The 15,839-nt window shown below is 40.0% G+C and overlaps 1 protein-coding gene across 1 annotated transcript; it reads left to right on the top strand.

Annotated features, from left to right (window-relative positions):
- The first annotated feature begins 1,501 nt into the window (after positions 1-1,501).
- LOC115677237 (uncharacterized) lies at positions 1,502-15,286 on the top strand. Its single transcript, XM_030600368.2, has 24 exons — positions 1,502-1,660; positions 2,267-2,347; positions 2,458-2,554; positions 2,663-2,747; positions 2,854-2,903; positions 6,255-6,334; positions 7,017-7,076; positions 7,435-7,534; positions 7,632-7,709; positions 8,186-8,253; positions 8,345-8,413; positions 8,490-8,567; positions 8,638-8,733; positions 10,300-10,370; positions 10,555-10,632; positions 10,773-10,866; positions 11,404-11,502; positions 12,569-12,780; positions 12,906-13,020; positions 13,288-13,419; positions 13,541-13,648; positions 13,730-13,839; positions 13,920-14,021; positions 14,108-15,286. The coding sequence occupies exons 1-24, from the start codon at positions 1,616-1,618 to the stop codon at positions 14,634-14,636; spliced, it is 2,637 nt and encodes an 878-aa protein (XP_030456228.1). The 5' UTR covers positions 1,502-1,615; the 3' UTR covers positions 14,637-15,286.
- Positions 15,287-15,839: the final 553 nt, after the last annotated feature.

Below are 15,839 nucleotides of genomic sequence, written 5' to 3'. Positions count from 1 at the left end.
ACGTTCAACGTTTTCCCTTTTATTTGCCCCACAAATTGAAAAAACTCAATAAAGAATGCTCAAATTCTGAAGGGCACGTAAGCTAATCATTGAAATGGTCACACTCGATTTCTCTGCAATTGTTGATCAAATTTTCCCTCCATTTAAAAGAAAAATTTCTAGATCCATCCCAATCCGGCACCATTACCCAGCTTAGCCTCGGCTAAGCTTTCACCAAGGTCACACAACCGGTGGTGTCATCAAGTCACCTTCGCTCGCTTCGATATAAGAAGTAACTATATCTATCAATAAATTGAATCATCATTTGCTGGCTCACTAAACTATTTATTAAGGAATCGTGCGTGCATTTTTTACTCGAGGCATTGCGCGCTCGACTCTACCGACGTGCTATTCGTGAGTGGAGATAGTTCGAGCCTTACGGTTCTCGTGCGAGGTGGCGTCATCGAGTCACCTTCACTTCGATATATGGAAGTAATTACCTTAATTAGGAACGAAATCGAATCATCATCGTTTGCCGGCTAACTAAATTGTCGACTGAGGAATCGACCATGTAATCTTTTATGCCGTCGAGGCATCGCACGCTCGACCCTGCTGGTGCACTAACCGTGAGCCTCATGGCTCTCGAGCGAGAACCTTCGCTCCGAACAACGATATCTAGATCGGTACGGTATTTATTGCTTTTGAGTCGCTTCCGTTGCACCCAGTCGGATCCACGTTCCATCCTCATTATCAGTTGTCAGGAAAATGATCAAGAGTGAAATCTCCCGAGCCCACTTTGCCTTTGTCTCGGAGCGCGAGTCGCTTTCCTTGGGATCGCCTCCTCGAGCTTGACGTACCGCCATGTGGTTTCGGTTTCGTGCACGCGGCGTTCCCTCAAAAAAGGAAAATGTCTCTTCGCGGCGAGGAGCAGAGCACCCCGCGTCGGGACTTCGGGTCTCGGGCCCCTCCGTCGGCGGGCCTCCCCCCCGGACCGGAGGCAATCCCGTGACCCGGCCGGCGGCCGAGTTGCTCCCCTCCCCCGCGGCTCGCTCGCGCGCGCGCGCGCGCCCCAGAGCCAGTGGCGTTTCCGCAATTAAGACCAAAAACCGAGGGCGGAACCGAACTTTCCCCTCATTTTCTTTTCAATTACAATTATAATTCCTAGAGAGAGAGAGAGAGAGAGAGAGGGGGTGCCTTTTTTTTTTTTCCTTTTTCTTACTCCTCTAATTGGAGCTCTTCCGACTGAGGGTCGGGGGGGGAAGGACACTTTTGCACGAAACAGGAAAAGAGGGACACAGAAAGAAGAGAGAAGAGAGGAGAGAGAGAGGGGAATCGAAGCTTACCGCTGCTGCTGCGTCAATGGCGGCCTGAGTGTTTTTCTCCCTCCTCGCCCGTCTGATTCTCCCGGTGGGAAGCTCAACCTCTCGGCCAATTCCCGTCGGGGGCGCCCCCTTGTCCCCCCTCTCCTCCCTCCCCCCGCTCCCTCCCTCCCTCCCTCCCGCTCCTCCAGCAAACCCTAATTCGCCCCCGCGCGCCCCCCGAATTCGTCCCCCGCCGCGGAATCCGGCCGCCGCCGCCGCCTCCCGGGGGGGTGGTTCTGGTGTTGCATGGTTTTGTCGTTCTTCGAGGAGCTGCGATGGGCGGGCAAGAGAAATCCTCCTCGAACTCGAATTCGATGCAGGTGGGTAGGGTCGTCGTCGTCGCTTCTCATTTCTTCCTCTTCTGTCTTTCGTTTTCGTTTCACTGTTGTATAGAACTCCCTCTTTTCCCCTACGGCGACGAATCGCTTGAGAATTCCGCGTGGCTGGATATGGGTTTGGCTTCGTCGAGGGTCGTTCGGCGCTTCGGTTCTTGATTGACGGGGGATAGTTTGTTTTGCCGCGGGAGGGGGGGTGATGCGAGGTAGTGTGAGTGAGTGGGGTTTTGCCAATTGTTCGATTCGATTAGGTTTCTCGGATGGTCGTCGATTCGTGGTTCCTGGGTTCTTTCTAGCTCCAGGTTTAGTGGGGAGCTAGGGCTTCTATTTTTGGTGCACTGACGTTTGAACTCCACGGTCTTGTGAGGGGATGGCTTCTTGTACTCTCAATTCAAATGGATAGTGTGAATGGAAGGACAGGCTAGGTAGCTCCCTTCTGTTATGGAGGATTCCGGGCACTTTCTAGCGTGACTATAGGAATGGAATGCCGTTTTTGGGAAGATACTTTCTGAGAGTGCAGTTTATGTAGCAAGTGTGATGCTGGATGAGTTAAAGGTTAAGTTTGATTGACCATTGGTGCTTCGATTTCAGCGTGTTAAAGTATATCAACTGAATGATGAAGGGAAATGGGATGACCATGGTACTGGGCACGTCACCGTCGACTACTTAGAGGTTTGTTCCCCACTATCTTCGAGATTCTGCCGCTCCTAGATTCCAGAAAAAAATGATTTCTTTTGTTCACCTAAAGCTGAGTGTGTATTTGAATTTAAATACTGATACAGAGGTCAGAAGATCTGGGTATATTTGTGTATGATGAAGACAATGAAACATTGCTTCTGCATCGTATCAGCTCGGAGGACATTTATAGGAAGCAAGAAGGTCCTACTTCCTTTTGTTTCTCATGATACATGGGAACTTTATTTTCAATTACAATGATATGATTCAACCGCAGATTGAGTTTACTCTTCCCTATGATGATACTTTCAGATTCCATCATCTCATGGAGAGACCCTGAATACGCTACTGAATTGGCCCTTAGCTTTCAGGAGACATCTGGTTGCTCCTACATATGGTAACTATCGGTGGTTTTATTACCTTGATAGACGTACTCTGTTCGGTTCTGCTCTCTCAATATGACTATCTACATCTCGTACTTATACGCTGTCGACTTCTTGCAGGGATCATATCTGTAATGTACAGAGGAATATGCATTTTAGCAGTCTTAACAGTAAGTACCCGCGCATTCAGCCTAGTTCTAGATATTGTTCAGTTCATTGTTTTCATCTTAAACACTAGATATTTTAAAGCTAGTTTTTTTTGGCAAATGGAGTGTTTGTTGCTTTTGGATGAACCCAGGGTATATGTTATCTCGGCAGCTTTCTGAAATTTCAAGATCTTTGTCTGTCTACTTTTCGGTGACATGAATTAAATCTATTCGTGCAAACTGCAGTATCTTTTTAGAGAGCTTTTGATTCGACTCTGACTTCTTCATCTTGTCACTTATGGGTTTTGTTGCTGTTGGTGCATGTTACAATGGAAGATCTTTACTTGCAATCATGGAGCACCTTGCTTTTTGTTGAATGTATAGAAATGTCTTAGAGTTTCTAAGTATCAAGGGATGTTGACATGCTCTCTGGAAGGCTTAAGCATGAATACAATGATTTGGGGAAAACACACGGAAGGTTCTTTTCATTTGGAAAATCATAAACTCTGGTAGGATTTGCCAACCTCTACTAATGAACTTCTTTATCTTCCTCAGCTTTTATTGTAGATCCCTATTGTCCTGTCAATGCCTTTGTATTACTTCTCTGGCAAAACCTTAACCTTTATTCCATTAACCTAATTTTGATATTACTTAAGCCTTGCCTTCCGTCCATCTATCAAACAGTCTCCCATTTCACCTGCTTTCTATGTTTGTCACTGCAAGGCATGACCTTCACTAAAAACCGTCTCTATTTGTTGAAAGTCAAGTGCTGCCTTTTCTCCTTTCCTCCTTCTACTTGAAGAGCCTTCCTATCTCTTGCATTATGCCCTTCCTCTTATGCTGTTGCCACTTGTCCTAAACCTTTTTTTTGAAAAGGTTATAAATTATGGATCAGTTGTGAGGGTTTTAGCAAGTTTTTAGATTGTGTTCGTTGATAGAGAAGAGAATGCACAAAAGATCATAGAGAGAATGGCTTTTGACCTAACTTTGGAATGAGAGTTCTGTCACTAATTTTCAAGTTTGCCAGGGGAATATATAGTTCTGCTGGAAATTTCTTATCGATGAGTTTCAACAGATATAGACGGGCTAGAGATATGTGAGGGGTTTGATGTAGGGTGGTGGTGGTTTTTCGAGAAGCTCCTTGAGCTAAGCAGTATGGCAATTGCTAAGTCTATAAGTTGGTTGATTTTCGCAAATTACTGCGGAGGAGCTGGACTTGGCTTGTCTTGTAAAGGTTTTTGATTTTTTTGGCAATTGCACTAACTGTGGATATTGTTTCAAGGGTTCTCGAATTTTCACAGCCTTGAAGGTGATTGTCAACAAGGTGCTGTGGTTGGAGTTCATCTTTGTTTTTTTTTTTTTTTGGGTAGAAACCTGGTATAGATGAAGCTCTGACACTTTGGTTCCCCACTTATTTGATGAACAGAGGGATTTTTGACTAACCTGAAGTTTTAGGTTAGTCTTCTGGTTTTGAAAAAGAGGATGGTAATGATGATCTCCATGAGAAGTGGAATTGGAGTTTAGGATTTGGAACCTGTCTTTGGAAAGACTCTGATCTTTTAAGGTTTTCTGGGAAAGTTTAATGTTTGTTTTGTTTGACGAGGAAATTTGTCATCCATGGTGAATTGATTTTGTTATGGTCCGGTATAATAAGTTCGTTTTAGTGTTCAGGATTATGGTTATGCTTTTCCCAATCGGTTTGGTTGTTTCTTTAGGGTTGAATTTCTTGTAATTGCAGTGCATGGGTTTTTACCCCATGATTGCTTCATCACGAGTTCTTTAAATATCAAATATAAAGAGAAGGAATCTTGACCTACAGTCACTTTTTGCTTGCTATTGGTTCTTGATATCTTCACTTGATTGCCAATTGCGGGCATGTTTTGCTCTTATTGAAAAAAAAAAGAAAGTCAAATCATATGCTTTGAAATATGATGGAAGTAGGAGCTGGACATCTTTTAGGTTTTTTTATTGATATTTTTATTTTAGATAATTGCAATCACTTTGGTGTTGCAAAGTGTTGTAAGATATATGGATGTATCTCTTGTATTCCTATCGAATTGAGGACATTGGAAAGCTGCACATAGGTAGATAAGCTGCAAGGGTAGACCTTCAAATCAGATCTTTAAGAAAATGTCTAAAAGTGGTTTAGCAAACTGTAGTTTAAAGTACCATTTGAATTAAACACTCAAACATAGATTAAATTTTATTTTCTGATATTGCTAGACTTGCAACTCAAATGTCAGGACGAGTTGTACCTATGGTAGCGAAGAGTACATCTTAAGATAAGTGTGACTGAAAAAATATCATGCATAGCTGCACCCTCTTTTGTAAGCAGCATGATATTCGTGAATGTTTTTTAAAAGTCATATCTGTTTGGCTTCTGGTCATTCTCTATAAGGTTCACCATTCTAAGAATTAGCATCGTAACAGAAACCTGTGGAAAACTGATATAGGTTAATCCTGAGATTATTTCCTTTTCTCGTCCCAAATAGATTAACCCATGACTTGAAGCAATACTCTTTTCTCCTGAACATAACTGAAAGATCTTTATGCATAATAGTGTAACAGCCTCCTGAGTAATCATCTGCCTCTAGTAGGGTTTGAAGGAAGCTGTTTGGTGCATATGTAGGATTTACTTACTGATAACCTGTTTGAATTGTGGTTTGTAGTCGAAATGCGAGAAAGTATTATGTAAATATCTGAAGTGGGGTTTGATGAGAGTTTTCTGGTGCATGACTGGTATTTGCTCGCTGATAATCTGTTTGGCTAGAAGTTTGTGATCACAGAGTTGTGAGAATCAATTAATGTAGCTGCTGATATCTTTCCCAATTGTTCGTTACATAGCTACTTACCCAACAGCAGTGATCTGGTTGTAAAAACATATAACAAATCTTAGGTCACATACCTTAGTGAAAAAGATATTTGACTTGTTAAATTTGGTCTCTTGGTATCCAAGTGAAGTAGGTGAATTTATGTGATGCAAGGTGAGTGTGGCTTTAGTTCTGAAATGGGACCATGGATTCAAGTAGAAGGTTTCAGTTACAATAAAATTTGGGACCCACACAAGGATATAATATGAAAATGCAAAAAGCATTTGTAATGTAGAGATGTCAGATTTTATTTGCCTCACTATGCATTTGTGGTAGGATACTCCGTGAATTGTTTTCTTCTCTTCAGACAGAGGGAATCTAATATTTCTGATTTTTGTCCTGAACATTTCGAAATTCACATAACATATTTCGAGGTCTCAGTGAGTGTAGTTCCTAACCCTGTTAGTTTTACCACTTTTGCATTTTTCCTTGCTCTTGTTATCTTAGAACCATGTTAATAGCTGCAATTTTATGTTTCTAAGTTTTTCCAGTTTTTCTTCCACAGACAATACGTTTCATAGTGTCAATAGCGAGTTGAGGGAGTTGCCGCCTGTTGAGCTATCCACTCTTCCTCTAATACACAAGGTACTGCTCTCTCTCCCTCTCTCTCTCATACTTTTAGCTGCACTGGTCCATCTTCCTATGGCTACTGGTGTTTGAGGTGGAAACATAAGGAGTGGGCTTTAAGAGGATTAGCTTGTCCATTTGCGATTACTTCTTTTGACATCAGATTGAGTTGCAGGCTCCTCTCCATTTCTGTCATCTTGCAAAACAACCCTAGGGGGTGAATTTAAAGTGCAAGATGGTGATGCTTTATTTTAGCTACTTAACACATGTTTGACATTATAAGTAAAGAAGGTTATCAACTCTCACTCTCTCTCTCACACGCACGCACGCATGCTTGCTCGCATGCGTGCTTGCAGGGAGAGCTCCCCTAAAGGCGCAAATGAGCAATTCTTCTTGGTTGGGATCACTGATGGTACTTATTAAGTTGCAATTAGTATCTCAGATGTTTTTCTGTATTTAGTTAAGAGTTCAGAGCTAGCAATCGTTCTTTTATCCTTCGAGGCTTTTGTGGAAGTTCCACTCTTCAGTATTACTTGTGGGATGCCGTTTATTTATATTAAGGCTAGAAAAGTTCTACCTTTTCTATTTCCAGTTAGTAAAAAGCTATTAGTTTCAAGACTCTCCTCTTGTGTCTCAAATTTCCATTTACTTATAATCTTATCGACTACTTCAATTATCTCTGTTGATTTCTGTCTTGCAGACCGTGTATGAAGGCCGGGTTACTGATAAGATGCAGCTGATAGATCTTATTCTGAATGATGTAAGCTTCTGTTAACTTTCCCGTCCAATGGACATCAATGTAGGTGTGGTCATGGTAGGCCTTTTTATTTTGAGTTATCCGATATTTAGTTTACATTAATGAACTATTAAATAATGAAGTTTGTGCAGTTTATGTTATGAGTTTTGTTCTTCCAGTATCATTGTGGGTCAAGTTTATTATCAATTTCGTTGCCGTTGTACATAGACATATGAATACTACAGTAGTCTTGTGAGTTGTAGTGGGCTTTGGACAGTGCTTTTAGTACAATCCTCATTGTTCTCCGTCCATCCTTTAATGTTTACGTAAACTTTGATGTTGGAAACCATTGTTTTTAATGGAAGTTACTATCTCAATGCAGCTAGAGTTTCTCCGGAAGCTAATGCATTTATTCAGACTTTGTGAAGACTTGGAAAACCTCAGTGATCTTCAGATGATTTGTAGAATAGTCAAAGGGATAAGTAAGAACCTTTAGCTAGACATTTCTCACAGTCCTTAATTTGTTGGCTTCTTCACAATTTTCTCCTCAGCCTGACTGATTTCCATCTGTTTGTGCAGTTTTACTCAACAGCCCTCAGATCTTTGAGAAAATTTTTGGAGATGAGCTGATTATGGACATTATTGGCTCCCTTGAGTGTAAGTTCCTTCTCAGGAGAAAATCTGTCAAACGCTTTTAGATAATTATTAAATGTCTGTCATAATGGGATGACACTTGTATGGACATATGATGTTATTGGAGTTAGCTATACCATGGCTCCATTAGCATCCCTGGACCTAAGGCACTTTGAAGTGCCATTCGCACTACGATTCTTGAAACTTCAAAATTATTTTAAATAGTAATCATTAGTAAGTGGAGAAAAGAAAGTAAGGAGAATATTCTGATCATATTGGAGAAGGTACTCGATGTTACGACCTTTACCAGCCAAAATTAAAACACTGTTTGATCCCGTTGCTTCCTTAGTTGTTGTTGTTGAATCATCTTCTTGCTGTTTTAAAAAACCGTCTTATTAAACGTAAATGTTGAATGTGCTGTCATTTTATCATAGACCATTTTTTTTTCTATTTTTAGTTAATATCATGCGACGACTATGATGTTCTGTATTTGTTTGCAGATGATCCTGAGGTTCCTCATGTCCAACAGCATCGCAATTTTTTGAAAGAACATGTGGTATTCAAGGAGGTGAGACGTTTTATCTGGTAGCGGCGTGATATGTTCAAGTGTACCGATCTATACGGAAAGTTCTGCTTAACAGGCTATTTTCCTTTTTTAGGCAATTCCAATTAGAGATCCACTTGTCCTATCGAAGATACACCAGACATATAGAGTTGGTTATTTGAAGGTGATTTCCATATGAACTACGTTTTGACTGAATTCCTTTTGTAGATCCTTTTCTGACATTAAATTGTCTTCCTTAGGATGTTGTTTTGGCTAGAATGTTGGATGACACAATTATTGCAAACCTCAATTCCATCATCCATGCAAATAATGCCATTGTAAGTATAAGATAGATGTCTTTTAAGTTTGTTGGGAATGTCTGTACTGAATTTATATTCTCTCTTGTAGGTTGTTTCTTTGTTAAAGGATGACAGTACCTTTATTCAGGAACTGTTTGCAAGGTTAAAATCTCCGATAACCCCTTCAGAGTCGAAGAAAAATTTGGTAATTATATTGTTAACATTATTTATTGGTCTTCGATTTCCTTTTTTGGATCAACATCTGGGATTTGAATGACGCATTTTTTGGGTAGGATTCTTAATGTAAACCTGAACTTTTCATGGTACTTTGCTTGAGAGATTCTTGGTTTCTCGTGTCTTTGTTGTTATTCTGTTCTTATTGATTGCACTTGCACAGCTTTTAAATGATTAAGTTATAGCAATTTGTTGTTGAATTGCATGGCTTTAACTCTGATCGTAATTTATTGGATGCCTTTGACGTGATCAGATAAAATGTACCGTAGAATGCAAGTTTATCCTGAAGTTGGAGTTGGACGCGCCAGTCTGTGGAATGATTAAAGGAATACGAATATGCCTTTATGTGGAATGTATATGTTAGGATAGTGTTAAGAAATCACTATTTTTTAAAAGAAAATAACAGGAAGGATTCGGGAATCTCCCTGGGGATATTAGTGTGCATTTCTGCTGTTGCCCTTCCCTTTTTCCTATTGTTTGTCTCCTTTTCTTTTCCTTGGTCATTTTATTTAGGTATGGAAAAAGTTCTTGCTGATCATTTTTCGGCTGCCATTACTTAAGAGTGACAAAGTTTTTGCTTGCATGAAATAGTAAGATATGTCTATCCTATTAGCACATACTTTTTATGATTTCATGTAGAATAACTTTATTGCCTGATCATGAACTCATGCTTTTCTATAGCACGATGATAATCAATACCATTAGCTCTCTTAAATGATCAGTATCCTGTTCTGAAGTTGGTTGCTGCAAGACAGTGGAATTTCTTCGATTTCCATATGGAAGCTTATAAATAAGTAATGTTATGTTATCCCGAAACACACTCCTTCCAAATGGTTTGATTAAATGTTGTCATTTCAATTGATAATGTGGAAAAATTGTGTATGTGAATTTGCTCAAAGTAGTTTAGTCTTTAGAGGGAGCTCACCTTGAATTGATAAGTTTATGATAGTTTGACCCCTTTGTCTCTTATCTATACAAAATTTGGGTATGGTAGGCTGACAGGAAATTAGATTATTCCGTTCTTTGCGCCACAGCAGGACGCGAGCTTTACTAGTATGACTTGGAACATGCAGGATGCACATAGGACCATCAGTCCATGTTGCATGTGAAGTGAGAGATTATATGTATCTGGGTGTATAGTACTTGTTGACTGATGAAAACACATATACATCTATTCATCTGGAAACTTTGAGGTTATTTTATTAGACGGGGCTTGAAATGTTGATTTTAATGTTGGTAATTAGAGCATCTGATCTTGCTTTAGTGCTGTTTGGGCGTGGTTTTTTGTTATCGTGGATCAGTTTGTTTGTGAGAATGATTTATATCAGTTGACTTTTTTTGTCTGTAGTTCTCAAACATTTAGACCTCTCTATTTGTTTGTGCAACACAGAACTTTTTCCTGCATATGCTAGATTTCTACAATAATGGGAGTTTGCCCGGATATGACGACCAAACAAAATATCTACTTTAAGTTTTATCCATTCTCTTCTAGATCCGGTTCCCCGATGTTCACACTGTTATTAATCTCTTGATGTAGGTGTATTTCTTGCACGACTTTTGTAGTTTAAGCAAGAGCTTACAAATGGTCCAGCAGCTCCGGCTTTTCAGGTATGAGTTTATGCAGGATTTTTTTTTCTGAAGATACTTTTTATTTAGTTTTCATTCTTGATTTTTGAGATTACAGTGGTTCATGCATTATTTTTTGTGACAGCCAGTTTTATCCAGTAGAGTCTTGATTTATCCTCGCTGTTGCACTACGTGTATCTTATTTGATGAGACTCGTATTTTGCAGGGATCTTGTGAGTGAGGGCATTTTTGACATCATTGCTGATGCTTTGCAGAGTGAGGACAATAGGCTTATACTAACTGGGTAAATACTCCTAGATGTAACTCCATCCATCACTCACATAGATAAATATGCACTCACGACAAAAGAAAGAGATGGTGAACAGAAGACAAATGCACTATTGAAGATGTCATCCTAATTATGTGCCATTTCGGTGGATGCAGGACAGATATTATTATTCTTTTTATGAATCAAGACCCAAATCTTTTGCGTTCGTATGTTGTACGCCCAGAAGGAGCTTTGCTTTTGGGACTTCTGGTATGGCTTTCGTGAGGATATGTCAATGCACTGCATGAGATGGTATTTTTGAAAACTGAACTTTTTGAACCTAAAATACCAAAGTAGGTTGAAGGACGATCTTAATAGTTGTAAAACAGAGTACCTTTTGTATTGTTCTAGTGCAATTCTTTTTGTACGATCAGTAATACTAGAACCAATGAGCTATGAGTGCTGCAAGCATTTCGTAAATGAATTTGAGCGGTTTTTCTTTTTTAGGTAACGGGTATTTTTTTAATTAAAAAGTGATTGATAGTTTTCTGTTTTTGACGCTTTTACAATTTTAACCTTTGAATTTTTTTTTTATGAGAACAATAAATAAAGTCAGAAAATGGAGATATTTCCTTTAAAAGAAAGTAGATAATGCAAGGGTAAATTTGGAAAGCGAAAGCGAGACAAACTTCACTTTTGGCTATATATATGTTAAGGTTTGATTTTTGCCTGTTTCAATGCAGTCGGTTCCGTGTTAAGAGTAAACAATGATGGTGTTCCTGCTAAAATATAGCTTGTGACTTGTAGGTTAAAGGAATGGTGACAGATTTTGGTGATGACATGCATTGCCAGTTTCTTGAAATTCTTCGAAGTTTGCTGGACTCATATACTTTATCAGGAGGACAGGTTCTGCCTAATCATACACTTCCTCATCTGATTTTTGCTTTCCTCATGGTGGTTGGATATTTTAGGATTTCTAGGTTTCTATTTTGCCTTTTGGTTGTTCTCTCTAAGTCCCTTGCTAATTGTCCTCTCAATTTAATAAGTACATCCGTCTGTGATTTTATCTCATCATCTATGTGTATATCGTCATTTTGATCTCGATATCATCAGTAAGGAATTATTTGCTAACTTTTGATTCGATTTTTTTTGAATCACTGTACTTTACTTCTTTTGCCATATGATCAATTGATTATGAGTTCTCAGCAATGCTAGAATAGGTTCTCAAATAAATTTAGCTGGAAATTTCAAAAAGTAGAACATCTTCTTTTGGTGGCCCAGTTGAGTGAAAATGCACAACGTGTCTTCTAATGTAATCTAATCAACGAACACATGGTTAGTTGAATTGACCAACTCAAACCCCAAACTCCCATCAGAGGCAACAATGTCAAAGTTGCTCCTGTCAAAATTTTGAATCTATAAACTTAACCGAAGAACCACAAATACGACTATAGAATTGAACCCCAACAGCTCTTATGCTTTTTAGTAAGGATTTGCATTCTTGGACTTATTGTACGTGATTCTAGAGATACTAATTTCCCATTAAAATATTAAGCTAAACAGGGTAGATAAACCATGTTCAAACTTCATCCTGTGAGCCAATGGATATGAAAATGAAGTTGCAAGATTATTTTGTGCCAGAAAAGTCTTCTTAAACCATTTGAGGCATCAACCACATCATTTGGATGGAGTTTTGTATTTCCGATCTTCTTCTAGCTAGTCAAGACTTTGCCACTAAGGCTAGCCCCATGAATTGAACCATTGGGTCTTGTGTTTTCTGTATCACTCGGTTGGACTACTCAAGGGGGATAAATATGTATGTTGCGCTACCCTATTCGTCTGTCATTCTATTTGATGTATGTGTGTTTCTGCTTTGTGCCAAGTATAAGCTGTTCAATTTTCACATGGTGATAGCTCTTTGAAAAAAATTGTTTCTCTGAACTTGGACTGATCTTGTTTATTCTTTGTTCAGAGGGACAGTGTGATCGAGATTTTCTATGAGAAGCATCTGGGGCAGTTAATTGATGTCATTGTAGCGTCTTGCCCCTCTGTCACGTCTCATTCATCGAGAAAAGAAATGGGTTCTGGAAGAGTCAAAACTCAGCAGAGAACGAAGCCTGAAGTACTGTCAAACATATGTGAATTGCTTTGCTTTTGCGTTCTGCACCATCCATATAGGATAAAGTACTTTTTCATACACCCTTACCATTTTGATATTTTATTAATATAGTATGTTAGTCACATATAATTTTAACACTCCAGTGAATTAGACTTGAGAACTAATTATGTCTTCTCTTCTCTGGTTGCAGATGTAACTTTCTTCTTAATAATGTGGCAGATAAGGTTTTGTTGCTGATGCAAAGAAGAGAAAAGTACCTTGTAGTTGCTGCTGTCCGTTTTTTTCGTACTATCCTCTCCCGTCACGTAGGTGGTTCTTTGTTGTTGCCCATGTTGATGTTAATTTATGTGGTAGGATGCAGCGAGAGATAAGTAGTGTCATGATTTCTCCTTTGATCCATAATTTTGAGCATGAGGCAAGCCTTGCATTGTATCAATGAGAGCACGTATATAGTGGATGGAAGCTTTAATGTTGAATCTGAAAGACACATAATCAATGAACCACTAATGAGTCTTATGACGTTTCTTATGTGTTTTCATGTGGCAACTTGGTGATGTGTTTCTGATCTGCAGGATGAGCATATCATAAGCCATATAGTTAGGAACAACCTTCTCAAACCAATTGTGGATGCTTTTGTGAGAAATGGTGATCGTTACAACCTGCTAAATTCTGCAGTCTTAGAACTTCTTGAGCACATCCGCAAGGTTTGTATGCCTGTACCATGTTTTCACTCATTCAGTTTCTTCTCCGCACAAACGAATGCTGTGAATAAGTGTACGGCATCACTTGCATGGAGTGATCAAGTTGATGACCCTTTTCATGCAGGAAAATCTGAAACCGTTGCTTAAACACATAGTTGATTCGTTTTGGAACGAATTGGTTAAGTTTGAGCACCTGCCTTGTATCCAGTCTTTCAAAGTCAAGTATGAGCAGGTATGATGTATTGTGCCTATCCCTGTTCTCTGCTTTCAAAGGAAACTAGTCAGTCTAAATCTCTAACTGGTTTTCTTCCAGTGCTTGGAGAATGGTGGAACGAGAGGCCCTGTTAACGTGTCAGATCCCCGGAAAAGAATAGATGAGCGCGCTTTGGAGAAAGAGGAGGAGGACTATTTTAACGAAGACAGGTCTACCTACACTATCCGTATGATATTTTGTCCTTTTGTTTGCTTAGTTTTCTCGTTCATGACTGTCTACTTTTACTCAGTGATGAAGAAGATACAGCATCAGCGTCTGCGTCTCAATCTCGGAAGGTACAAGCACAGCCTGCTCTATCCAATGGAGTTTCAGCAAGCCATCAATCATTAAGGTGCTTGGATGCCTAAACTTCAGAATTTTCTGTCTAGCATACCCTACATTTATGGTCTAACGCATACATTAACCTTGGTTTTATAGTCCAAAAACTGCTGGGCTGGTTGATTACGAAGACGATGAAGATGACGAAGACTATAGACCACCGCCTAAGAGACAGAAAGATAACCCAGATGATGAGGAAGCGACCATGGATTCCTTCAGGTTGAAGAGAAAACTGGCTCCTAAGGATAAGGAGCCCGATATATCCAAGAGGCCACGGCTGAACAAAAACCCCAAATCAAAAGACTCTGTGTTTGCAGCTTTGTGTTCAACACTAAGTCAAGCAGTGCTACCGAGTAAGAAGACTGCAAGCATCATGCATAGTTCTTCACAGGCTGGGGATGGAGACAAGGATGCCCATGAACAAAATCACAAGGAGTTCTCTCCTACAAGAGGCTCTTCAGATAGTAGCAGTTCAGATGATGAGACCCACAAGGAGAAGGAATCTGCCAGTCCTCGGAGCTGTTCGGAGTGCGTACAAAGCACCTCGGATAATAGGCAGTTGGGGACCGAGGACACCTCATTGGTACAGCCAAAATCATCACCGGAGATGGCTGTGAATGGATCCTAGCTCACATTTAGTCTTTGAAGTGAGAATATCTTATCATTCATTCGACTATGGAGCTGCAACAAGGCAAAATCGGCCCCAGAGTTGTCAAGCAGCATCGGCCAAGAATACCAAAAGAGAGGGTATATACAGAACACGGTTTTGATCTCTCCGGTTGATGTTGGAACAGATGCTGTTTTCGTTACGCGGTGCAAGAGGGGGAGGGGACGACCTACGTGGTTATGTGGTGAATCACCTGTCTTACCTACGTGTTGCGTTGGCTATGTACTTGTTGCTTCTATAAAATACTCGGGCAATTGTTTCCCTTCCTCCGAACGTTTTTTTTCGCGATTTCCCTCTGTATTTTGCCCTGTGGTGCGAACATGCAATGTGGTTGGGGCATTGATATAAGCTCTGATTTTGTAGCATTTCTTTTATTTTCCCCCCTTTTTTTCCAGTTTCAGTGGTGGGGTATGATAATCTAGGGTTGGCTTAGAGGAATTGGGTTGAGAGGTTGGAGCTTTTTCCGCGCCTTTCTGTTGTTTCCCTCCCATGGCAAGAGCTCAAAAGTTTTCTCATTATAGTCTTTACATTCTTATTCATGAACTTGATGTAAATTGTAATTTGGAATTGGTCCTCTCTTAAGAAAATTTTGATAGCACTTTTCCATCTAATGTCAGACGCTTGTGTGCATAATTACTGCACATGTACAGAGTTGGGCATCATTGTGTATTCAGTTCATCTTCTCATCTTGTGTCAGTAGAGCATGACAGACTTGAACGTCCAAAGGCGTGATGATTCTGACATAGATCAGTTTATTTCTTCAAGGGGACTAGGTTGTGGCATTTGTCCCTGCGATTCCTCCCAATCGTTTCATGTCACGAACAGAGCCGACATGGACGCTCTTGTCACGGAGCTCGCTAAAAGACCCGAACGAGTTTTACCGGGTTAAGTCTGGATGGAGTTGAGATAATCGGAAAGGATTGTTGCTGCCCTTGTTCTCCGTTATGATATTTAAAACACAATTAAATCGTAGTAAGGAGTGAGGAGAAAAATGAAATGATAAAAACGGTTTTTAGAGGGCTAGAGTGTTAGAAAGTGGCATGGGAATGTGGATTGAAGAATGGTGAAAATGAGAGGAGGAGGGGGCCAATTAGAGAGGGTATTCTTTTTCCCTCAACGGTGAGTGGACCAGCGACCTGTTTAACTATTGGGCCCACACTTTGG

This window comes from Syzygium oleosum, unplaced genomic scaffold (assembly GCF_021117445.2).
Source record: "Syzygium oleosum isolate NSW1041296 unplaced genomic scaffold, Sole_v2.1 Sole_v2.37, whole genome shotgun sequence".
NCBI classification, from domain to species: domain Eukaryota; kingdom Viridiplantae; phylum Streptophyta; class Magnoliopsida; order Myrtales; family Myrtaceae; genus Syzygium; species Syzygium oleosum.
Note: the sequence above shows the minus strand (reverse complement) of the source record. Positions and strands in the feature narration are given on the sequence as shown.